Genomic DNA, 21,156 nt, shown 5'->3' on the forward strand with positions numbered 1-21,156 from the left:
TCCTCTCCCAAGTTCCGTCACTGGGACTGGAGCTACTACCTCTGAAAGAATAAGTTTCTTTACACTGTCCAGTAATTCCCGCTGTAGATGAGGAGAGGATTGGCGGGATATTAGAAATCTTTTGGGAGGAGGCTGGGAGAATTCTATTTTGTAGCCCTGCTGAATAATGTCCAAAATCCAAGGATTTTGCGTTACCTGACTCCAGGTCTCCCCATACCTGGTCAGTCTCCCCCCAACTGCACCTCTGTCATTGTTTATCCTGAGAGGCCTTGGCGGGGTAAAAAATATTCTTGTTTTTTCCCCCTTTTTGATAGCTCCAACGGCCTCCCGCTTTCCCCTTATTTACCGTTTGATCCTGGTACCTAGGTCTCTTATAGGGTTCTTTCTTTCTTGGAGGCTTTACTTCTGGTAAGGCCTTCTTTTTGTCTGAAGTTTTCTCACAAACTTTATCCAGACCTGTTCCAAATACGTAATTACCCTCGAAAGGGATGCCACATAATTTGGCTTTGGATGTATTATCTCCAGCCCAGTCCTTTAACCATAATGCACGACGTGCAGCGGTAGTAAGTGCCCCGTCTCTGGCTGCTGCTCTTACTGATTCGGCAGAAGAATCAGCTAAGAAGGCCGCCGCATCTTTTAGAAGTGTAATGGAATTAGATATATCTTCCTTATCACTTCTCTTTATATTGTCCTCCAGTTGTTCCAACCACACCTGCATAGCGCGGGCCACGCTTGTAGCTGCGATATTGTTATTTATTGAGAAGGAACTTATATCCCATGATTTCTTCAGTAGACTCTCTGCTTTGCGATCCATGGGATCTTTTAGTTGTGAAGAGTCCTCAAAGGAGAGCACCATCTTTTTAGACACTTTGGCTAACTGTGCATCAATTTTTGGTGCTTCATCCCATTTTACAATGTCCTCTTCCTTAAAGGGAAGTCTCCTTTTGATTTCCCCTGGAATCATAAATCTCTTTTCTGGTTCCTTCCATTCATCCAACACCAGAGATTGAAGGGTCTCATGAATGGGGAACACAGTCTTATCCCTTGCTCTAAGTCCCGCAAACAATTTATCTTTGGGATTTATGTCCTCCTGTATTACTTCCATACCAAGGGCCTGTCTTACCGCATCAATAAAGGGTCCTGTGCGCTCGGTGGGAAATAAATATCTTTTAGGACGCTGTTCTGTGATAACCTCCTCTTCACAGATAATTACAGAATCTGATAAATGATCGGATTCATGTTCAGATTCTGAGGACGAAGATCTTCGTCTTTTAGATCGAGAAGATTCTCCTGATACACTACCCGCCGCTGGATCTGGCGGGGCTATGTTAAGGGGAGTGGGCACTGAAGCTGGTAATACTGGAGATATAAACGGAATCACAGGAGGAGCAGGAGTTACTACTGTCGGGGCAGTAGTCTGCATAGATGTTTTTATCTCATCCTTCATCATCTTCCTAATTTCATCAAGAAATGAAGATCTGTCCTCTTTAACAATGTCCGCAATGCATGTGGCACAAATGTTTTTCTTATAGGATGATGATAGGCGATTATTACAAGTAATACATCTCTTTGTAGGGATCGTCTTAGATTTCTCCTTTGATTCCTTATCCTTATCCTTATCTTTATCCTTATCCTAAAAGAACAAGGATATTAATACACTAAGGGTAACACCCAGTGCAAAAATATAAGGAGTAGGAGAGGGTGTGCTACAATAGTACAGAACCCCAACCCACAGAGTAGTCATAGATACCCACACACATATATGAGCACTCACCACCTGGGACACCTTGGGAGACTTATCAGGCGCAGCAGCGGCTGCCGAAGAGGAAGAGGACTCCATCTCTTATGTACCTTGTCCCAGCGGTTTGAATTTCGCGCTTCCGGAGTGCTACTTCCGGGTGTGACGTCAGTACGTCCCCACGTAACGTGAGGACGTCACTGTGACCCGCCGCCTCACTTCCGGTGAACTCGCGCGACCGGAAGTACGTCAGGACGCCAGGCCGCACCGGAGAAGACCCCGCACTCGCCTGGCCGCAAGTCCGCTGCTACTTACCCGGCGGCGGGTCCATACTGAGTCTGCCTGCGCTCTGGAAAGCCGACCCGGAGGGCGGGATTCCGGCAGACTCCGCACACCAGGATGGCCAGAAGCCTGGACCATCCTGCTACCCCGGACCCGAAGATCCACAGCTGCTCCCGGGAGGAAGGAGGGCGTACCTCGATCGACCCAGCTGAGGGGTAATGCTTGTCTTTTTATCTTCATGGGGTTCTCATCTTCCCGACGGATCCCCACCTCTCGTGCCTGCCCTGTTAGGGACAGGAAAAAGCACTGGTGATTGTGGGAAGGGGAGGGGCTTTTAACCTCTCGTGTTGTGCTTTTTCCTGTCCCTAGGGGGTAGAGTTAACTCCTGTGGTGCCGTCGTGAAGATGAGGAGAGAAATTTGCATTTTTAGATAATTCTTTTATTAGATACAATACAATAAGCCGATGCCAGACACCTCTCACCCACCAGAACGGTCAGGCATATTATGCGACGTGCAGCACTCCAGGCTCTTGTCTCTCTGCAGGAATACTGGGAGTCGCAGCGTGGCCCATTGTATTTGTTGTAGATCTTATAAATAGGGAAAAATTAAAAGCGCAGGAGGAAATTACAGAACTTTTCCCTTTTTCCCTAATTTCTTAAAGGGATTGTTCACCCAAAACTCTTTTCTTTCAAATCAACTGGTGCCAGAAAGTGCAAGGGATTTGTCATTTACTTCTGTTAAAGAAATCTCCAGTCTTCCAGTACTTATCAGCTGCTGTTTGTCCTGCAGGAAGTGGTGTATTCTCTCCAGTCTGACACAGTGCTCTCTGCTGCCACCTCTGACCATGTCAGGAACTGTCCAGAGCAGCAGCAAATCCCCATAGAAAACCTCTCCTGCTCTAGACAGTTCCTGACATGGACAGAGGTGGCAGCAGAGAGCACTGTGTCAGACTGCAGAGAATACAACACTTCCCACAGGACATACAGCAGCTGATAAGTACTGGAAGACTGGAGATTTTTTTTAATAGAAGTAAATTACAAATCTCTGTCACCAGTTAATCTGAAAGACATGTTCTGTGACATTGTCTCTCTAAAAACAAGGAGCTTAGAAGATATGATCCCTTTGTTATTGTTTGTGGCTCAGAATTGGGGGTCTCGAGCCAGGACCCCCCCATGATGCCATAATTCCTGATAAGCAGTATACAGGCCCCCAGTGAGATGGAGGACATTCCCACCAATGCTGTACACCAGTGGCGGCTGTCATGTCAGCGGAGGACAGCGCGCCAGCACTTGGAGGCGGCAGCCCGGAGGGTCGAGCGTTTTGGCAGCCAGGACCTGGCACCTGATCCTCATCACATTTTCCTCATGTAAATTGAGAGGCGTTTGCAGCACTCGGTTACATTTGGGGAAACTCACTGATGACTCCATTCAGCCTTAAAGGACCTGGAAGGCCTCATCCTCCTCCTGCTCTTCCTCCTCTTCTCCTTATAAGGCCAGAATAGGCATCGAATGCGGAGAATCCTCTTCTGTGTCATGGATGACACCGCTGGAATGTGGAACGTCCTGGAGCGGTTACAGCAGGAACCGGGCCTGGTTATAACCGGGAACGGACAGCCAAATAAGGGCCGGACTGGACCCACCGGGATACCGGGGCGGGGGACGCCGGCCTCCATCACACACGTCCCCCGACCACTCCAGCTCAGAGGACACAGGAGGCCGTGGTATGCAGCAGCCACTTAACCTCCTCACCTCCATCTTCCCGCTGCCTCTGGGGCTCCGCGTAAGGAAGAGCAGCCATCTGTTCTGCACACAGCTCCGCTATAATAACAATAATCAGCCATTGTTCCCTCTATATAAACACCCAGCGCCTGACAATCATATACACCGCAGCTTAACAGCTACTAAACTTCTGCATCAATGTACTCACAGTATGGAACACCTATTCTTAAAGGGGTACTCCACTCAAACATAGCTTCTGATATGTTGCTGCCCATGGTGAGACTAACAATTCCTTCCATACTGGTTATTATCTATTCAGTCTCCTTCCCCCAGTTCTCAGCTGCTGCTTTCTGCTGAAGACACAAAAATCTGTTTGTGAGCTTTTCTCTCTGTCTCCTCCTCCCTTCTGAGACGGCTGATGTAAACAAGTCCATGGCAGGCTTTATCTGCAACATTGTAGCTTCTTTATAATGCTGGGAGGGTTATACTGTGGTCGGGTTGCTGATGAACTAACTGTGTGCTACAGTGTTGTAGATACAGCCTGGCAGGGATTTGTTCACATCAGCCATCTTAGAAGGGAGGGGGGAGGAGGGGGAGACAGAGAGAAAGGCTCACACACATATTTTTGTGTCTTCAGCAGAAAGCAGCAGCTGAGAACTGGGGGAAGGAGACTGAATAGATAATAACAAGTATGGAAGGAATTGTTAGTCTCACCATGGGCAGTAACATATCAGAGGTTATGTCTGAGTGTTATATTCAGGTTTTCATCCGGTAAGTAGATAAAACTTCTGCATAAGCATACTCTATGGCCTACCTGCCCATTTGTTTTATGGGTATGGTCTAACAGGTTGAGCAGCTGCTCAGTACTACAATTCCCAGAATGCTTTGCTTTCCTCTAGCTCTCCATCACAGACCCCCTCCCAGTTCCCCACAGTTGCAGCACATTTCAGTACACCGCAGATTATTGCGCTGCAGTCAGTGTATCTGCAGCACCTGCTGTATGCATTCCCTGTCTGCTTACTTACATAAGGCAGCATGCTGTAACCACACCTCCTCCTTATCTAATATATGTATTCATGTATATGACAGTAAGACGGAGATAGGCTGTAGGGATAGGTCTGAGGTGGTGACATCACTCAAGGGGGCGGGGCTTAGACTCAGCCAAGCTGATGATACATTGTGAGAATGGAAACACTATACAACTTTCTTTCAGGGGGGTAAATCAAACAAAGGCCGGCCTATTAGTGATAACACTAGATTAGTAAGTGATGTATTGGGAGATGATTGTTTTATTTAAAAACAATTTTCTTAAACTGGAATAACTGATTCCCCCCCCCCCCGCCTTTTTCTCAGAAAGATATACAGATTTGTAATTTACTTCTATTTAAAAATCTCCAATTGTCCAGTACTTATCAGCTGCTGTATGTCCTGCAGGAAGTGGTGTCTTCTCTCCAGTCTGACACAGTGCTCTCTGCTGCCACCTCTGTCCATGTCAGGAACTGTCCAGAGCAGGAGAGGTTTTCTATGGGGATCACCAGAGTACACCTTCACCACACACCTTTAGGTTATGTTCACACTACGGCCCCGTGAATAATGAACATGTCAATTATTTCCGGACGGTAATGCTCCAACAACGGCCGTGGATTTCAATGCAGCCGCACACTTAAAACTTATCTGCCAAATTAAACTTGATTTTGATGTAAAAAAAAAAATGTTCTGAGTGGTTTCTTGGGCTGGGCGCAGTATTTCAAATAAATGGCCGCTTAGAAACAGGCTAGGACGCAAAATTATACAACGGCCGTAGTTTCACGACTAGCCCGCATGCTCGTATTTCTACAGCCGTAGTTTCAAGCGTACGTGTCCGGCCGGGTGAAAACAACGGCCGTTAATTTACACTGTGTGAACATAGCCTTAAGGATAGGTCTATATTCGAACCACTCTTTGTCCCCGCAGGCGAGTACCTACCCACCATGGGGGCCAATTTTCAGCTGGATTTCAAAACTGATGCAAAGTGATTGTCCAGCAGAGCTTCGTGTCCGTGAACCGTAACACTGCATCGCATTATATCAGCAGTATATTGTGTCCATACCCCCCCCCCCAGCTGTACGCCGCCCGCTCACATTCTTTTATCATAGGTTTTTTATGTTGTTTAAACAAACAGGTGCAGAACATATGTCAGCGATGCGGAGGATTACACAGCGCGGAGTAAACAGAGAGCGGCGCTAAGATGGAGTCTCACAAGGTTACAGCCAGCAAATAACAACGTCCCTATAAGCCGAGATCAGGCAAAAACACAGAGACTACATGGGGAAAAAAGATTGGAAATCCAGAATATTTTACCTCGCTGTGATTCCCGGCCTCCTGCTGGTGGGGACAGGCGGGAGGGAAGGTCTGACATCATAGTCTGCACTTTGCAATTGATGCAATTTCATAATTTTGTGGTTGGTAGTGTAGGCCGGATAACAGTAGAAAGAGAAAATTAAAGGGGCACTCCAGGTATTTTTTTTCTTTCAAATCAGCCGGTGTGAGAAAGTTTACAGATGTGTAATTTACTTCTGTTTAAAAATTTCCAGTCTTCCAGTACTTATCAGCTGCTTCATGTCCTGCAGGAAGTGGTGTATTCTCTCCAGTCTGACACAGTGCTCTCTGCTGCCACCTCTGTCCATGTCAGGAAGTGTCCAGAGCAGGAGAGGTTTTCTATGGGGATTTGCTGCTGATCTGGACAGAGGTGGCAGCAGAGAGCACTGTATTAGACTGGAGAGAATACACCACTTCCTGCAGGACATACAGTAGCTGATAAGTACTGGAAGACTGGAGATTTTTAAATAGAAGTAAATTACAAATCTATATAACTTTCTGACAGCAGTTGACTTAAAAGAAAAAAAAACTGCATAATAATAATTATTATTATTTCCCTTTTTTTATATTGGGGCCGTCAGAAAAAAAAAATAAAAAAAGAGCAGCAAGCTTTTTTCATGAGAACCTATGGGTGACAGATGGCATGGTACGCCCACATGGTGGCATATGCTGGAGGCTTCTGTCAGAGGTGTTATATATATATATATATATATATATATACACTAAATAACCATCCCATGTGATAGTATACAAGTATACAGCTACATAATCAGGGAACAAAGCTAAACATTTCAATTACAAGCAGCAACCTAGTCCAAACTGCGGCTACTGTCACACTGAATGGCAAAAACGTCCGGTATTATATGAAATATATTAAAATAACGGCCATTAAATCACGACCACCCCAAAAAATGGCCGTCATTTTGACGGTGTGTGTGAACGGCCTAAAAGAGCAGAAAAACATCCATGAAAATTCTTTCCAGATTTGGGCACTGAGATGTCCAGGAATAGATCATCCACGGCCACAAAAACGTCACCTGATGCCGATGGATGCAATGGCGGAGGACTGACGGCTTCCACTGGAGGATACTGGGAAAATCCCTGCACAGCTGGTTATTACTTTTAGTGTTTATTTTACCTTTATACCTTATGAGAAAGTTACAACATTATATTTTATTATATTATATTATATATCATGGTTTATATTTAATATATTTTACTTTTGTATTTTTATTGTAAATGTTCAGACTCATCTCATATTTTATTAGTTATATAATTACAGGGTTTTTCCCATTTAGTATTTTTATTATTCACTTTTAAAATGTCATTTTGTTTCTATATTGTAGTTTCATTTTCGGTTATACTTGATTGTAAAGTTATTAAGTCGTCTCAAAATTAAGTCTTATTGTGTCTTTATTATACAATATATATATATTTTCTTAATAAACATTTATATAGCATGTGTATTATATATGTGTATTTGTATTTTTTTTTTAGATCTTATTTAAAATTTTAGATTTATTTTACATTTTAATGTTATTTTGCTATAGATATAAACCGGCAGAACAGACAGAGGTCGGAGCCGGATATTGAGGCCTCAGCTGTCGGCTGGCACAGTCCAGCCAGGGTGTAATGATATGTAAGGGTTGGTGGTCGGCTCTCCTTTCTGAATCGGTGGCCGTGTATACGTCTCCATGCTGCAATTACTGTAGCAGATGTAATGTGAGATTCTATATTAGTATCATACACTCAATGGATACAGCACTAAGCAAAGAAATGGCGCCCCTAGAGGCCAAAGGCAAAAAAAAGTCATTATACAGATTTATGCTTTGGATTGACTGGGTTTATAGGGTTGTTTTTGCACAATTTTATAGGACCGATCAGCTGATCCCAGAAGGAAGCCAATAATGTCTGTACAGAATCTGCTGCCGGCCAGAGCGCTCAGCTACTATGATGCTCCATTCAGCCACAGGATATAAGCCGCTGCCAGAAGCAATGGCGCCCCCTACCTCTGGGAGATAAACAATAGGAGCGCACAGATATACATCATGTGTCATGTGCCCCAGAGTTTATCCTGCTCAGCAGCTCTGGAGCTATGTATTATATATTACAGGGGAAATAATGGTCCGGGACGCTTTCTTACAGAAACAGCGCCACCCCGGTACCATTTTGGGAAAAAAAATAAAAATAAAATTCTAAGCCAGGATAATCCCTTTAATGGGGTAGTTCACAATAATAATAAAAAAAAATCATTCAAATCAAAGAGTGCCAGAAAGTGGCAGAGATTTGTAATCTAATTCTATTAAAGAATCTCTAGTCTTCAGTGCCTATCAGCTGCTGTATGTCCTGCAGGAAGTGGTGTATTCTCTCCAGTCTGACACAGTGCTCTCTGCTGCCACCTCTGTCCATGTCAGGAACTGTCCAGAGCAGCAGCAAATCCCCATAGAAAACCTCTCCTGCTCTCCAGACTGGAGAGAATACACCAATTCCTGTAGGACATGCAGCAGCTGATAAGTGCTGGGAGACTTGAATATTTTTTTTTTAAATAGAAGTAAATACAAATCTCTGGCACTTTCTACCACCAGTTTATTTGAAAAACTATTTTTGGTGAACAACCCCTTTAATTTAACTTCTGTTTAAAATGTATAAACCCCGCCCCCTTCTAAGGGAACCACACCCACTTTTTTGCCACCTTTCAAATCTGCAATTAAAATAGATAGAAATGATGATTGACAGTGTAATAATGCTGTATCCTCGCGTCCCTATTACGGCCACGAGTCCAGATTCCACCACAATGTAGAATATTATGGGGATCTGGAAGTTTAGTTGGGCCAAAAATTAAGCAATGTACGGCCGTGGACGTCTCCGACTGATTCCGCAGATCCTTCTTGTGTCCTGAAAATGGGAAATGAGAATTAAAAAAAAAAAAAAAAAAATTAAAGCTGCAACCTGATTGGCTGCTACAAGCAGCTGCTCCACCAATCTGACGCCTCCACCTTCCTATATTTTTCACCAGATAAATCTGATTGGCGGCCGGGAACGCCAGCGCCACTTTCTGCCGCCATCGTGGTTTAAGGAAACGCTGAAATTAATAATAACTTTCGCCATCTGCACGTGAAAATCTGCAGAGAGACTGAGACAGCTGACAACGTGCCAACGAGGGGTTAACGCAAGCTGTATCATCTTACAAATGAACGTCCTGCCCGCGCCGCGCCAGCTGGTGTTCAACCCCCCCCCCCCCCCCTCTCCGTATCAGCATCGATCCAGCGCTGCACATTTGTAAGGACGAGCGCGGCGCTGCAATGATGGGGATGGTGAATAGGTGAGAGGAACCACTCCGGTTACATGGGACTGCACCTTTTATACCACAGTGTATGGGAATGGGAATAAAGTGCAACCCCGATAAAACATGGGGCAGGGGGGCATTAAAGGTATCTAAAGCCTACCACCATCTACACACTGTTTCATGTCATGTCCCTTTAAGAAGTTACACATTTTCCAGAAACAGCGCCACTCTTGTCCTCAGGCTGTTTTTGGTATTGCAGCTTCTATTTACATAACTGGAGATGAGATGTAATAGCCGCCCATGGACAGCTGTGACACTGTACAGGCTATTACCCCCCCCCCCAAAATAGACAACCCCTTATGATCGTTCTTGCGGTCGTTTTGTCGTCGCTATTGCTTAAGTTTCAGCTGTGACTTATTACACCAAACGATAAAACAATAAAAATAGGTCTGACTTCCATCAAACGACCGGCGATTTCTCTTTTGTCATTTAATCGTTGTCTGCTATTACACGAAACGATTATCGCGTAAATCCGAACGATTAACGATTTTTCAAACAATAATGGTCCCGTGTAACACGGCCCCAAGGGACGATTATCGTTTAAATCCGAACATCTAACGATTTTTCGAACGATAATAGTTTTGTGTAATAGACATCGTTGGTCGTCTGATAGAATTTGGACCTATTTTTATCGTTTTATCGTTCGGTGTAATAAGTAGTCATAGCTGAAACGTACACAATAGCGACGAGAAAACAGCAAGAACGATCATAAGTAATAAATAAACAATCATCGTTCCCTGTAATTGGGCGAATTCGGGTCGTTTGCCATAGCGGTCGTTAGAGATCGTTTATCGTTAAATCGCTTGGTGTAATAGCAACCTGACTGTTACCAAACCTGATACATTGTATCCGACATCCATTGTATCAGACTGACTAATGCTGGGTTTACACGGAGCGATAATTCGCCCGATTGTACGATAAACGATTTTAAACTAACGATTTTTTTTTTTATAACGATCAGCGTTTAGACTGTACGATATATCGTACAGAAAATTCGTTTTGCGATCGCTTAAGCCTATCTCACACATAGGGAAAGTCAGGGAACGACTGGCGATTTTGTTGCGAACGACGATTTAAGAACCTGTTAAAAGATCAAAATGAACAATTTTTCGATCGTTCGCCGTGTTTACACGTACGATTATCGTTCGAATTCGATCGTTATCGTAGCTGATGTGCGGCACTCACAGGGGATTGTCCAGACTGTCTACAGATGTGAGGATAGACCCATCACTGACTGCAAGCAGAGGTCTTACTATAGGAATACAATGTAAGGCTATGTTCATACAACCTACATATTATAAAAAGAACGGCCATTCTTTTCATAGTGAAATGCGTGGCATTGAAGTACAATGTATTGACCAACGGCCGTTGTTTGATACAACCATTCAAGTAATTGACATGTCAGTCATTTCGGGCTGTTAGGCATTGTTTTCAATGCAACAACGGTCTGACAATTTTTCAGTGGCAAACAACGGCCGTTATCCGTACATTGTGTGAACATAGCCTACATTACAATTCTACAGAACATTCCCCTCCAGGTCATGGGATCTTTTCACACCTAACGACCAGCCAGGCGAGCAGTCTCATTTACGGACAGTCCGTTTCCCAGTTTTGTCGGGATGAAATCTATGGGGAAATCGATGCATTTTGCAGATGTTTCCCTGAATTTTCAGCAAACTCTGCAATCTCTTTGTGGGTCGGCCCTCAGGGACAGCGTGCACACAGGACGGAACGGCAGGAAATGTGCACGGGTAAAAAGTCGCATTAGATTATGGAAATTTAATTTTTCAATCTTGTATAAATTTGGGTTGACAATTTAAAAAAATTTGAAAAATTCCTTTAATCCGGCACCTGATCATCTGGAATCTCTGATAAAATTCTGGACTAAATGCGCAGTGATCTAGTCATATTTTATAGACTCATCTGATAATCCAGAACATGTCAGATTCATTCCGGATTAGTGGAATTTCCATCAATAATTGGATTCTATACTGTTATTAGGTGATCAGACATTATGTGTGCGGGGGGCTGAATACATAACAGTGACCCGCCGCCTCTGACAGCCAATTGTGTGGGGTATTTCAGTCCTAGGGTGTCAGATGGGGACGCCCGCTATAAACAATGGCGGCTTACTCTGTCGCCCTGACAACTAGATAAGGCTCATTTACATATTGGCCAGCTGGAAAGTCAATGCTGCATGTAAGATGTAGCAGAGCTGAGTTGGTCATGAAGTTATGACAATACTCCTGAATGTCCAGGTGCGTCGTGCTCTATGACATACTCAGCTCTGCTACATCTGCCCGGAACAAAACCTACTGAACACTATTCAGATCGCTTCCAAAGCCAATGAAATATACAAGTGACAATAGAGACGTTGGCGGGGGGGGGGGGGGGGGGGGGTCACACAGCTCGGACCCCCACTGAGTCACTATGAAACTGACCCTATAGGCCAATAATGGACATAGATTTATCAGATGGTTGCCGGGGGTAACAACACTTTTTCTTCACAAAGGTTCTAAGAATGAATGCAAATTTTTAGGTGAATTTTACAGCGATACAGGTCACTTAAAGGGATATTCTCACCTGAACTAACATAGTTCTATCTGTAGGACTCATCAGGTTAAATATAATCCTCCTCCTCCTGATAGGATGCTCTTTCCCTCCCATTGTTGACAGCTTATTGTTTCAGTTACCGACCACCACTCTGCTCTAAAAGCAGTGGTCTGGCGGTGTATATATAGAGTATATATATTTTTTATACATTATATATGCACAATTTTTCTATACATCTAAATTATATATCATATATATGCCAAACCACTGCTTTTACAGCAGAGTGGTGGTCGGTAACCTAGACAATAAGTTTTCAACAATGAGAGGGAAAGAACAGCATAACAGGGGAAGGAGACAAGTTTGGTAAATGATTGTACGTGCAAAGATATTTAACTTGAAGAGTTCTCCAGATATAACTGTATTGGGAGTATTCTCCAGATATAACTGTATTGGGAGTATTCTCCAGATATAACTGTATTGGGAGTATCCCTTTAGCACATGCCCTCTAAGAGGCGCTGAGAACTTTCCAGGGTCTGGGTTATTCCTGCATGTACCAGTTCACACAGGAAGTGGTAAAACAAGGAATTTCTCCAGATATGAAGTCACTGCGGAGATATCCCATTGTACACAATGCAGAACACACCAAGAATCCATGTCCCAGATGCAGCAGTAATATATGTGTGTGTGGATGCAGCAGTAATATATGTGTGTGTGCAGCAGAGCTGAGTGTGTCAGGAGCAGCAGTGATGAGCTGGTTATAGTCGTAGAGCAAGCGCTAAGATCAGGGTATATGGTCCCTATGCAGATGAAGCAGAGCTAAACCTTGTGTATGAAGATGCAGCAGAGCTGAGTGTGTCAGGAGCAGCAGTGATGAGTTTGTCAGATGTGATGAAGCGCTGGTAAGACTGTCCTGTGTGGTCTCTGTATGCAGATGCAGCAGAGTTAAGCTTATCCCATGTGGCCTACATGCAGATGCTACATAGCTAAAGCTTCTCCTATGTGACCAATATGTAGATGCAGCAGAGCCGAATGTGTCAGAAGAAGCAGAGTCAAGTTTGTCCTATGAGATCAATATGCAGATGAAGTGGAGACGAATTAGCCAGAATAAGATGAGCTGAGTTTGTCATATGAAGGGAAGCTTGTCAGATGTGGTCAGTATGTAGATGTAGCAGAGCCAACACTGTTCTGTGTGGTCTACATGCAGCTGATATAAGCATGACATAAGAGACAAATCTGCCAGGAAAAGCAGAGCCGAGCTAGTCAGCTAGTTATATATGGCCAATAGGTATATGAAGCAGAGCAAATCTGTAACATATGAGTAATAAACAGATGCAGCAGTGCCAAGCCTGTTCTATGGGATCTATACACAGATGAAGCAGAGCTAAGTTTGTCATATCTTATCACTACTACACTGATGCAGCAGAGCTAAGCCTATTCTACATGATCTATATACAGATGCAGCAGAGCCGAGCCTGTTCTATAGGATCTATACACACATGAAGCAGAGCTAAGTTTGTCAGATCTTATCACTACACTGATGCAGCAGAGTCGAGCATCAATGTAGCTATTTATATGTGGCCAATATGTCTATGAAGCAGAGTGAAGTCTGTGTTATATGTCAGATGCAGCAGTGCTAACTCTGCTCTGCAAGCCTGGAGATAGGAGCTTGTCATATATGCAGGTAAAGCAGAGCTGAGCAGGTCAAATGTGGTCACTATGCAGAGAGATGGTCTGGTTAATAAACTATAGGCTGGAGCAGTCAGAATATGTGATCTACATGCAGATATAGCAGAGCTGGGCAGGCCATGTGTGTCCAAGAGGCAGAAGCAGCAGCAATGAGCTTGTCATGTGTGGCCACTATGAAGGGGCACTGTCATTGGTATATATGGGATATATGTAAGAGCAGCAGCAATGAGCTTGTCATGTGTGGCCACTATGAAGGGGCACGGTCATTGGTATATATGGGATATATGTAAGAGCAGCAGAGATGAGCTTGTCATGTGTGCTCACTATGCAGATGAAGGGGTTCATGTTCTATACAGGGTATACACAATGATCATTTATGGTCTTGTAGATAAAGCGACTAGACAGGTCATGAAGAATCAGCAGCAATGTGCTTGGACTATATGCAGATAACACATTGGGCTCTGCTACATCTGCCTGTGTTCCCCTATGCAGCCATCCCCTGCAATGTTTCTGTCAGCACTTCCAGCCTTCATGGACAGGAACATCCAGAGACCAATGCAACACCATGAAGTCCTGCTCCCCCTGCCCAAAGAGCTGTAGACCACTCACCTATCCTGCTGAAACTCTCAGACAAAGTTCTCCTCAACTTTTTCATCTTGCTCAGCTTCTGAGTGGGCTGAGGTTCAATCATGTCACACATCTAGATGGCAAGCTCCTTGGCCCAAAATGCACCAAAAAATGCAACCAAAACCCCCTGGTGCTTCCTCCTCCCAGATCCAATCCAGCAGCTGTATCTCCCCCTGTCCCCTGGATCCTCAGCCAGGCTTCAGCTCTTGCATTCAGTCTGTACCCAGAGGATCTGACTCATTTTTGGTTTCTTCTTGCAAAAAAAAAAACAAAAAAATAAATAAATTAAAAAAAAGAGGAAACAAATCCAGGACAATTGCCCCTATGTATAGTGTAAGGACAAATCCAGGGAAGTCCAAGAGGAGTTTGCAGGAGGGGACTGATCAGGATGCAGGGAAGCCCTTGGTGGCCATGCAGCAGCAGCTTTGGTTGGTCCTTGTGCTGCTGCTTCTGTCCTGTGTCTGAGCTCTGCTCTCTCCCACCCCCTCCCCTGGCTTCGTCATTCTACTGTTTATATTCTTAGCAGGCTGATGAAGCACATCCAGGATGGGGCTCCTAACTCCAGAGGAGCAGGGATGTGCTCTGTGGTCTCAGCAGCAGCTGGAGAATGGAGATTGTCATAGCTCTAGGGAGACACCTAGTGGTGCATGTGGGTAAGTGCAGCAGCTTCTGACATGCAGTAAATCACCATTATGGAGCTCAGCTGTGAGGGCAGGGACTGGGTCTAGCAGGATTTGGAGAAACCTTCATTATAGAATTGCATTAAAATGGAGATGTGGTCATCTTACATGTAATTGAGTTACTAGATGATCAATATAATGCAGGAGGCGTAGACTGGAACCAAATAAAAAAATGAGGGAGATAGATGTGATTTACCCCATACAGATTAACAATGCAACATTCTTATAACAGACACCTATGGAATGATACAATGTAACAAAAGAAGATTTGTAAATATTGAATGTTTGAATATTTGCAGATTATGAGATAGGGGATTGTTCTATGGCCGTCCCCCATTAGTATTCTGTATAACCGCGTCGTATGGGATTCAGAGGTGAACCGCTATCAACTGGACGAAAATCCATTATGGATTCTGCTGCGCCATTGAATTTTGTGCGAGAAAAATGATCATTAAAAGTAAAAGACAAAGAGAAGAAAAGAGAACAGTCAGAAAATACTAAAAAAAAATAGAAGAAAAAACCCAGGTGCGCTGTGCGTATAGACATTTACTTACCAGGAATACTTTTTAGGTCATGTGACGTGTAGTGAGTAATGGGAGATGGTGGCCGTAACCCAATAGGAGACTAAAAGTGGCGCTGTGACTAGAAGTGTATGCAGGGCTATCCAGTGGGATGCGGTTTCTGTGCTGTATATATATATATATATATATATATATATATATATATATATATACACTGTATATATATATATATATATATATATATATATATATATACACACTAGACGGCCGCTGTATTAGAGACCCCATCTAGTAGGGCCTTGGACCTTTATGGATTTCAGGACTGAATTCACCATGCCGCAGATTCAGCTAGGTGATGCAGGAACATCGGCCCATGTGCACAGGACTGTTTCTTCTTTGAGGGTATGTGCACACGGAGCAATTCTAGCGGAATTCCGCCCGAATTCCGCCATAAAAAGCGGGCGGAATCCGCGTGGAATTCCGCCCGTGTAAATGCAACATTGCTCCTTCCATAGAGAACAATGGGATTTCCGACTGCCTGTGCACACAGAGTAAATTTCCGTCCAGAATTCCGCGCAGAATCCGCATTCCGCCCAAAGAATGTACATGTCAATTCTTTGGGCGGATTCCGCTAGAGGAGTCCTATAGAAGTCAATGGGGTTTGAATTCTGCTGGTAATTCCGCTTGCATTCCGCTTGATTTCCGCGCGGATTCCGCTCAAATTCCGCCCGAATTCCGCTCAAATTCCGCCAGAGCAGAATAGGCGAGGAATTTCAAGCAGAAATCTTTCAGCTACAATTCCTCGAGAATTGCTCCGTGTGCAAGGGCCCTTAGATTGAAATCCTGAACGTCTTGTCCGGCCATGTTTCTCCACAGCGATCTGGATCCATCTGACCGGCCATGTTTCTCTATAGAGATCTGGATCCATCTGACTGGCCATGTTTCTCTATAGAGATCTGGATCCATCTGACCGGCCATGTTTCTCCACAGAGATCTGGATCCATCTGACCGGCCATGTTTCTCCACACTGGATCCATCTGACCGGCCATGTTTCTCCACACTGGATCCATCTGACCGGCCATGTTTCTCCACACTGGATCCATCTGACCGGCCATGTTTCTCCACACTGGATCCATCTGACCGGCCATGTTTCTCCACACTGGATCCATCTGACCGGCCATGTCTCTCTGGGGCACCAGGAGGGGCATACTTACCCCAGATGCTGACCATATGGCATATAAAAGTATCCCTGCATGGTCCCATCCTCTTTGCTATGAGAAAACCAATGTATCAGACGGCCGGCTTCATTTCCTGCTCGGAGCCGCAGCTATTCCCCGAGTACAGAAAACAATTCCCATAAAAACCTGCAAGTCATGATGGAGCGTAACGCTCTTTATAAGTGAAATATTTTCCACAAACTTCATGAAGATAAAGAAATGAAAACCCATTAGGCGCTGCAGCTGTTCCGGAGACTCCGCACACCGTAAATTACCTGCTGACATCCCGGCCCAGATCTCTATGGAGGAAGCCGGATGAAGACGACGCAGGATTCCATGGTCAACCCAGCAAGACCTGGAGCCAGTGCTATAGAGAGGATGGGATACAGAGTGTACCCAACATAGAGAGCATGGGATACAGAGTGTACCCAACATAGAGAGGATGGGATACAGAGTGTACCCAACATAGAGTGGATGGGATACAGAGTGTACCCAACATAGAGAGGATGGGATACGGAGGCTATAGTGTATCCAACATAGAGAGGATGGGATACGAAGGCTATAGTGTAGCCAACATAGAGAGGATGAGATACGGAGGCTATAGTGTACCCAACATAGAGAGCATGGGATACGGAGGCTATAGTGTACCCAACATAGAGAGGATGGGATACGGAGGATATAGTGTACCCAACATAGAGAGGATGGGATACGGAGGCTATAGTGTACCCAACATAGAGAGGATGGGATACAGAGGCTATAGTGTACCCAACATAGAGAGGATGGGATACGGAGGCTATAGTGTATCCAACATAGAGAGCATGGGATACGGAGTGTATCCAACATAGAGAGGATGGAGTACGGAGTGTACCCAACATAGAGAGGATGGGATACGGAGGCTATAGTGTACCCAACATAGAGAGGATGGGATACGGAGGCTATAGTGTATCCAACATAGAGAGGATGGGGTACGGAGTGTATCCAACATAGAGAGGATGGAGTACGGAGTGTACCCAACATAGAGAGGATGGGATACGGAGGATATAGTGTACCCAACATAGAGAGCATGGGATACGGAGGCTATAGTGTACCCAACATAGAGAGGATGGGATACGGAGGCTATAGTGTACCCAACATAGAGAGGATGGGATACGGAGGCTATAGTGTACCCAACATAGAGAGGATGGGATACGGAGGCTATAGTGTATCCAACATAGAGAGGATGGGATACGGAGGCTATAGTGTATCCAACATAGAGAGCATGGGATACGGAGTGTACCCAACATAGAGAGGATGGGATACGGAGGCTATAGTGTACCCAACATAGAGAGGATGGGATACGGAGGCTATAGTGTATCCAACATAGAGAGGATGGGGTACGGAGTGTATCTAACATAGAGAGGATGGAGTACGGAGTGTACCCAACATAGAGAGGATGGGATACGGAGGATATAGTGTACCCAACATAGAGGTGATGGGATACGGAGGCTATAGTGTATCCAACATACATGGAGAGGATGGGATACGGAGGCTATAGTGTACCCAACATAGAGAGGATGGGATACGGAGACTATAGTGTATCCAACATAGAGAGGATGGGATACGGAGGCTATAGTGTACCCAACATAGAGAGGATGGGATACGGAGGATATAGTGTATCCAACCTGGAGAGGATGGGATACGGAGGCTATAGTGTATCCAACATGGAGAGGATGGGATACGGAGGCTATAGTGTATCCAACATAGAGAGGATCTGATACGGAGGCTATAGTGTATCCAACATAGAGGTGATGGGATACGGAGGCTATAGTGTATCCAACATAGAGGTAGTAAATTACAAATCTATATAACTTTCTGACACCAGTTGATTTGAAAGAGAAAGCTTTTCCCTGGAGTACCCCTTTAAGATATGGCCGTAGGGGATTATTAGAGAGAACAGGAGTAGACTGTGGTGCGCGTATTTATTGTTGGGGAAATGGGGGGGTCATAAGTTCCACTCCTGCTTAGTCTCTAAAGAGTTAATCATACTCACCCCCCATTTTTCCTGGCATAAAAAAAAGGATTTTTTAGAATTTTATCTGGGGGAAGCTGCAGCACTAGTGACACAGACAGCTCCCCCCAGTGTAATGTCTATTCTAATGGTAACATATAATATATAGACATCAGGGGAGGCTGCAGCACTAGTGACACAGACAGCTCCCCCCAGTGTAATGTCTATTCTAATGGTAACATGTATTATATAGACATCAGGGGAGGCTGCAGCACTAGTGACACAGACAGCTACCCCCAGTGTAATGTCTATTCTAATGGTAACATGTATTATATAGACATCAGGAGAGGCTGCAGCACTAGTGACACAGACAGCTCCCCCCAGTGTAATGTCTATTCTAATGGTAACATGTAATATATAGACATCAGGAGAGGCTGCAGCACTAGTGACACACAGGGCCGGATTAAAGGGAGGGCACCAGGGGCACGTGCCGAGGGGCCTCCACCACTAGGGGGCCTCCACCAAAACCCGGAAGTGGTGTCTGGGAGAAAGTCCCACGCGCAAAAAGCCTGTGAAAACCCTACCTGGACACAGCACTGAGTACACTGCATGCTGTCCCCGGAGGGAGGGAGGGAGGTGTAGGGTTAATTCTGTGTAAACATCTCCCTCCCAGCAGGCTCAGACTCCCCTGGTGGGTCTTTGAATGGATTCTTCCTGTCAAGATTCCGGGTGCCTGTCTCCTGCAGAGGTCCTCACTCCCCCCTCGCCCCTCCCCCTCACTGGGGAGAGGACAGCATGGGACCTCAGCAAGGAAACCTGATCTCTCCAGTAGGGATGTGATATCATGGAGCATGCTGGAGGATCTGTCACAGTGGCTTTCAGGATGAAGGAACAGAAAAGAGCCAGAAGAGAGAACACCTGTCATCTGCCCAGATCAGGTGAGTATGAGGCTTTGTTTTGTATTGGCACATCGGAGCAGGGATATATACTATAGGGGCATATATCAGAGTAGGGGGCATATACTGTGGGGCCTGTGTGCAGCATATGACAAATAGCCTGTGTGCAGTGTATGGTATATATAGCATATATATAGTATATATAGTGTGCAGCATATGACATATAGCCTGTGTCCAGCATATTATATATAGCCTGTGTTCAGTGTATGGTATATAGCCTTGTGCAGTGTATGGTATATAGCCTTTGTGCAACCTATGATATATAGCCTGTGTGCAGCCTATGGTATATAGCCTGTGTGCAGTATATGACATGTAGCCTGTGTGCAGCATATGGTGTATATATAGCCTGTGTGCCGCATATGGTATATATAGCCTGTGTGCAGCGTATGACATATAGCCTGTGAGCAGTATATGATATACAGCCAGTGTGCAGTGTATAGTATATAGCCTGTATGCAGAGTATGATATATAGTCTGTGTGCAGCATATGACATGTAGCCTGTGTGCAGCTATATATGCCATGATCCTTAGGGTATATTCACATGTACCATATCTGCTATAGATTCTACACAGCCTTTAAGTGCTTTCTGGGTGCTCTTTACTGCTTCAGGTAGTTTATATGGTTGGAAACTGAAGATAGGACTTTCTGGGAAGTCCAGGTTCTGCCTGCAATTCACAACTGCACATGCTGCTGTGGTGGCTAACATTGTGGGCAAGAGAGCACAGAAAGTGCTAAAGTGCTGTGTTCTCGCATTGAATTAAGTGGAATCACACCGCGATGCTCACCCCTCCCCCATCCTGTCTCTAGGGCCTGGCATCTTCCTCTGGACTGCAGCCTCTAGGGACCATCACATGCAGAACAGAGGAGGATGCTGAGCCATACAGCCAGGAGTGAGGAGGGGTAGGTGCTAAGTCCCCTACAGTAATCAGCCACCTATATAGATTGCTGTATGGTTTATTTGTGGGGGAAGAAAATGGGGGAGCCCCCAACAAAATTGTTGCCCAGGGCCTCCACCAACCTTAATCCGGCCCTGGTGACACAGACAGCTCCCCCTAGTGTAATGTCTATTCTAATGGTAACATGTATCATATAGACATCAGGGGAGGCTGCAGCACTAGTGACACAGACAGCTCCCCCCAGTGTAATATCTATTCTAATGGTAACATATAATATATAGACATCACAGGAGGCTGCAGCAGCATTAGTGATAGTAACTGTGCGGGGACCAGGGGTTGCACAGCCCTGCTGTTCCTGACACGACCACTGGTGGCAGCAGAGAGGTTGTGTTATGCAAAAAGGGGGTGACAGTGTCACTTTAAATATTTTTTTTTTCCCAACCTAAATGAGCCCGGGTGATTGTGCGGAGTTCTCACGTAATGTCACACTGATCTTCATCCTCCTCCTCTGCTGTTAATATCATAGAAGCTGAACAAGGCTCCACACCGGATAATAATTTATTATAATAATAGCTTTCTCCCCGCTCGCT

The 21,156-nt window shown here is 44.9% G+C and overlaps 1 protein-coding gene across 4 annotated transcripts in view; it reads right to left on the reverse strand.

Moving 5' to 3' along the window:
• The window catches only part of CDK14 (cyclin dependent kinase 14), a 312,138-nt gene extending 297,383 nt beyond the window's left edge, over positions 1-14,755 (reverse strand). For all 4 annotated transcript variants that reach the window (XM_069959461.1, XM_069959459.1, XM_069959458.1 and 1 more), the window contains exon 1: positions 14,292-14,755. In XM_069959461.1, the coding sequence (XP_069815562.1) occupies positions 14,292-14,382 (91 nt within the window). In that variant the 5' untranslated portion in view covers positions 14,383-14,755. The remainder of the gene's footprint in view (positions 1-14,291) is intronic.
• Between the last annotated feature and the right edge of the window lie 6,401 nt (positions 14,756-21,156).

The sequence above is a fragment of the Dendropsophus ebraccatus genome, chromosome 2, assembly GCF_027789765.1.
Source record: "Dendropsophus ebraccatus isolate aDenEbr1 chromosome 2, aDenEbr1.pat, whole genome shotgun sequence".
In the NCBI taxonomy this organism is placed as follows: domain Eukaryota; kingdom Metazoa; phylum Chordata; class Amphibia; order Anura; family Hylidae; genus Dendropsophus; species Dendropsophus ebraccatus.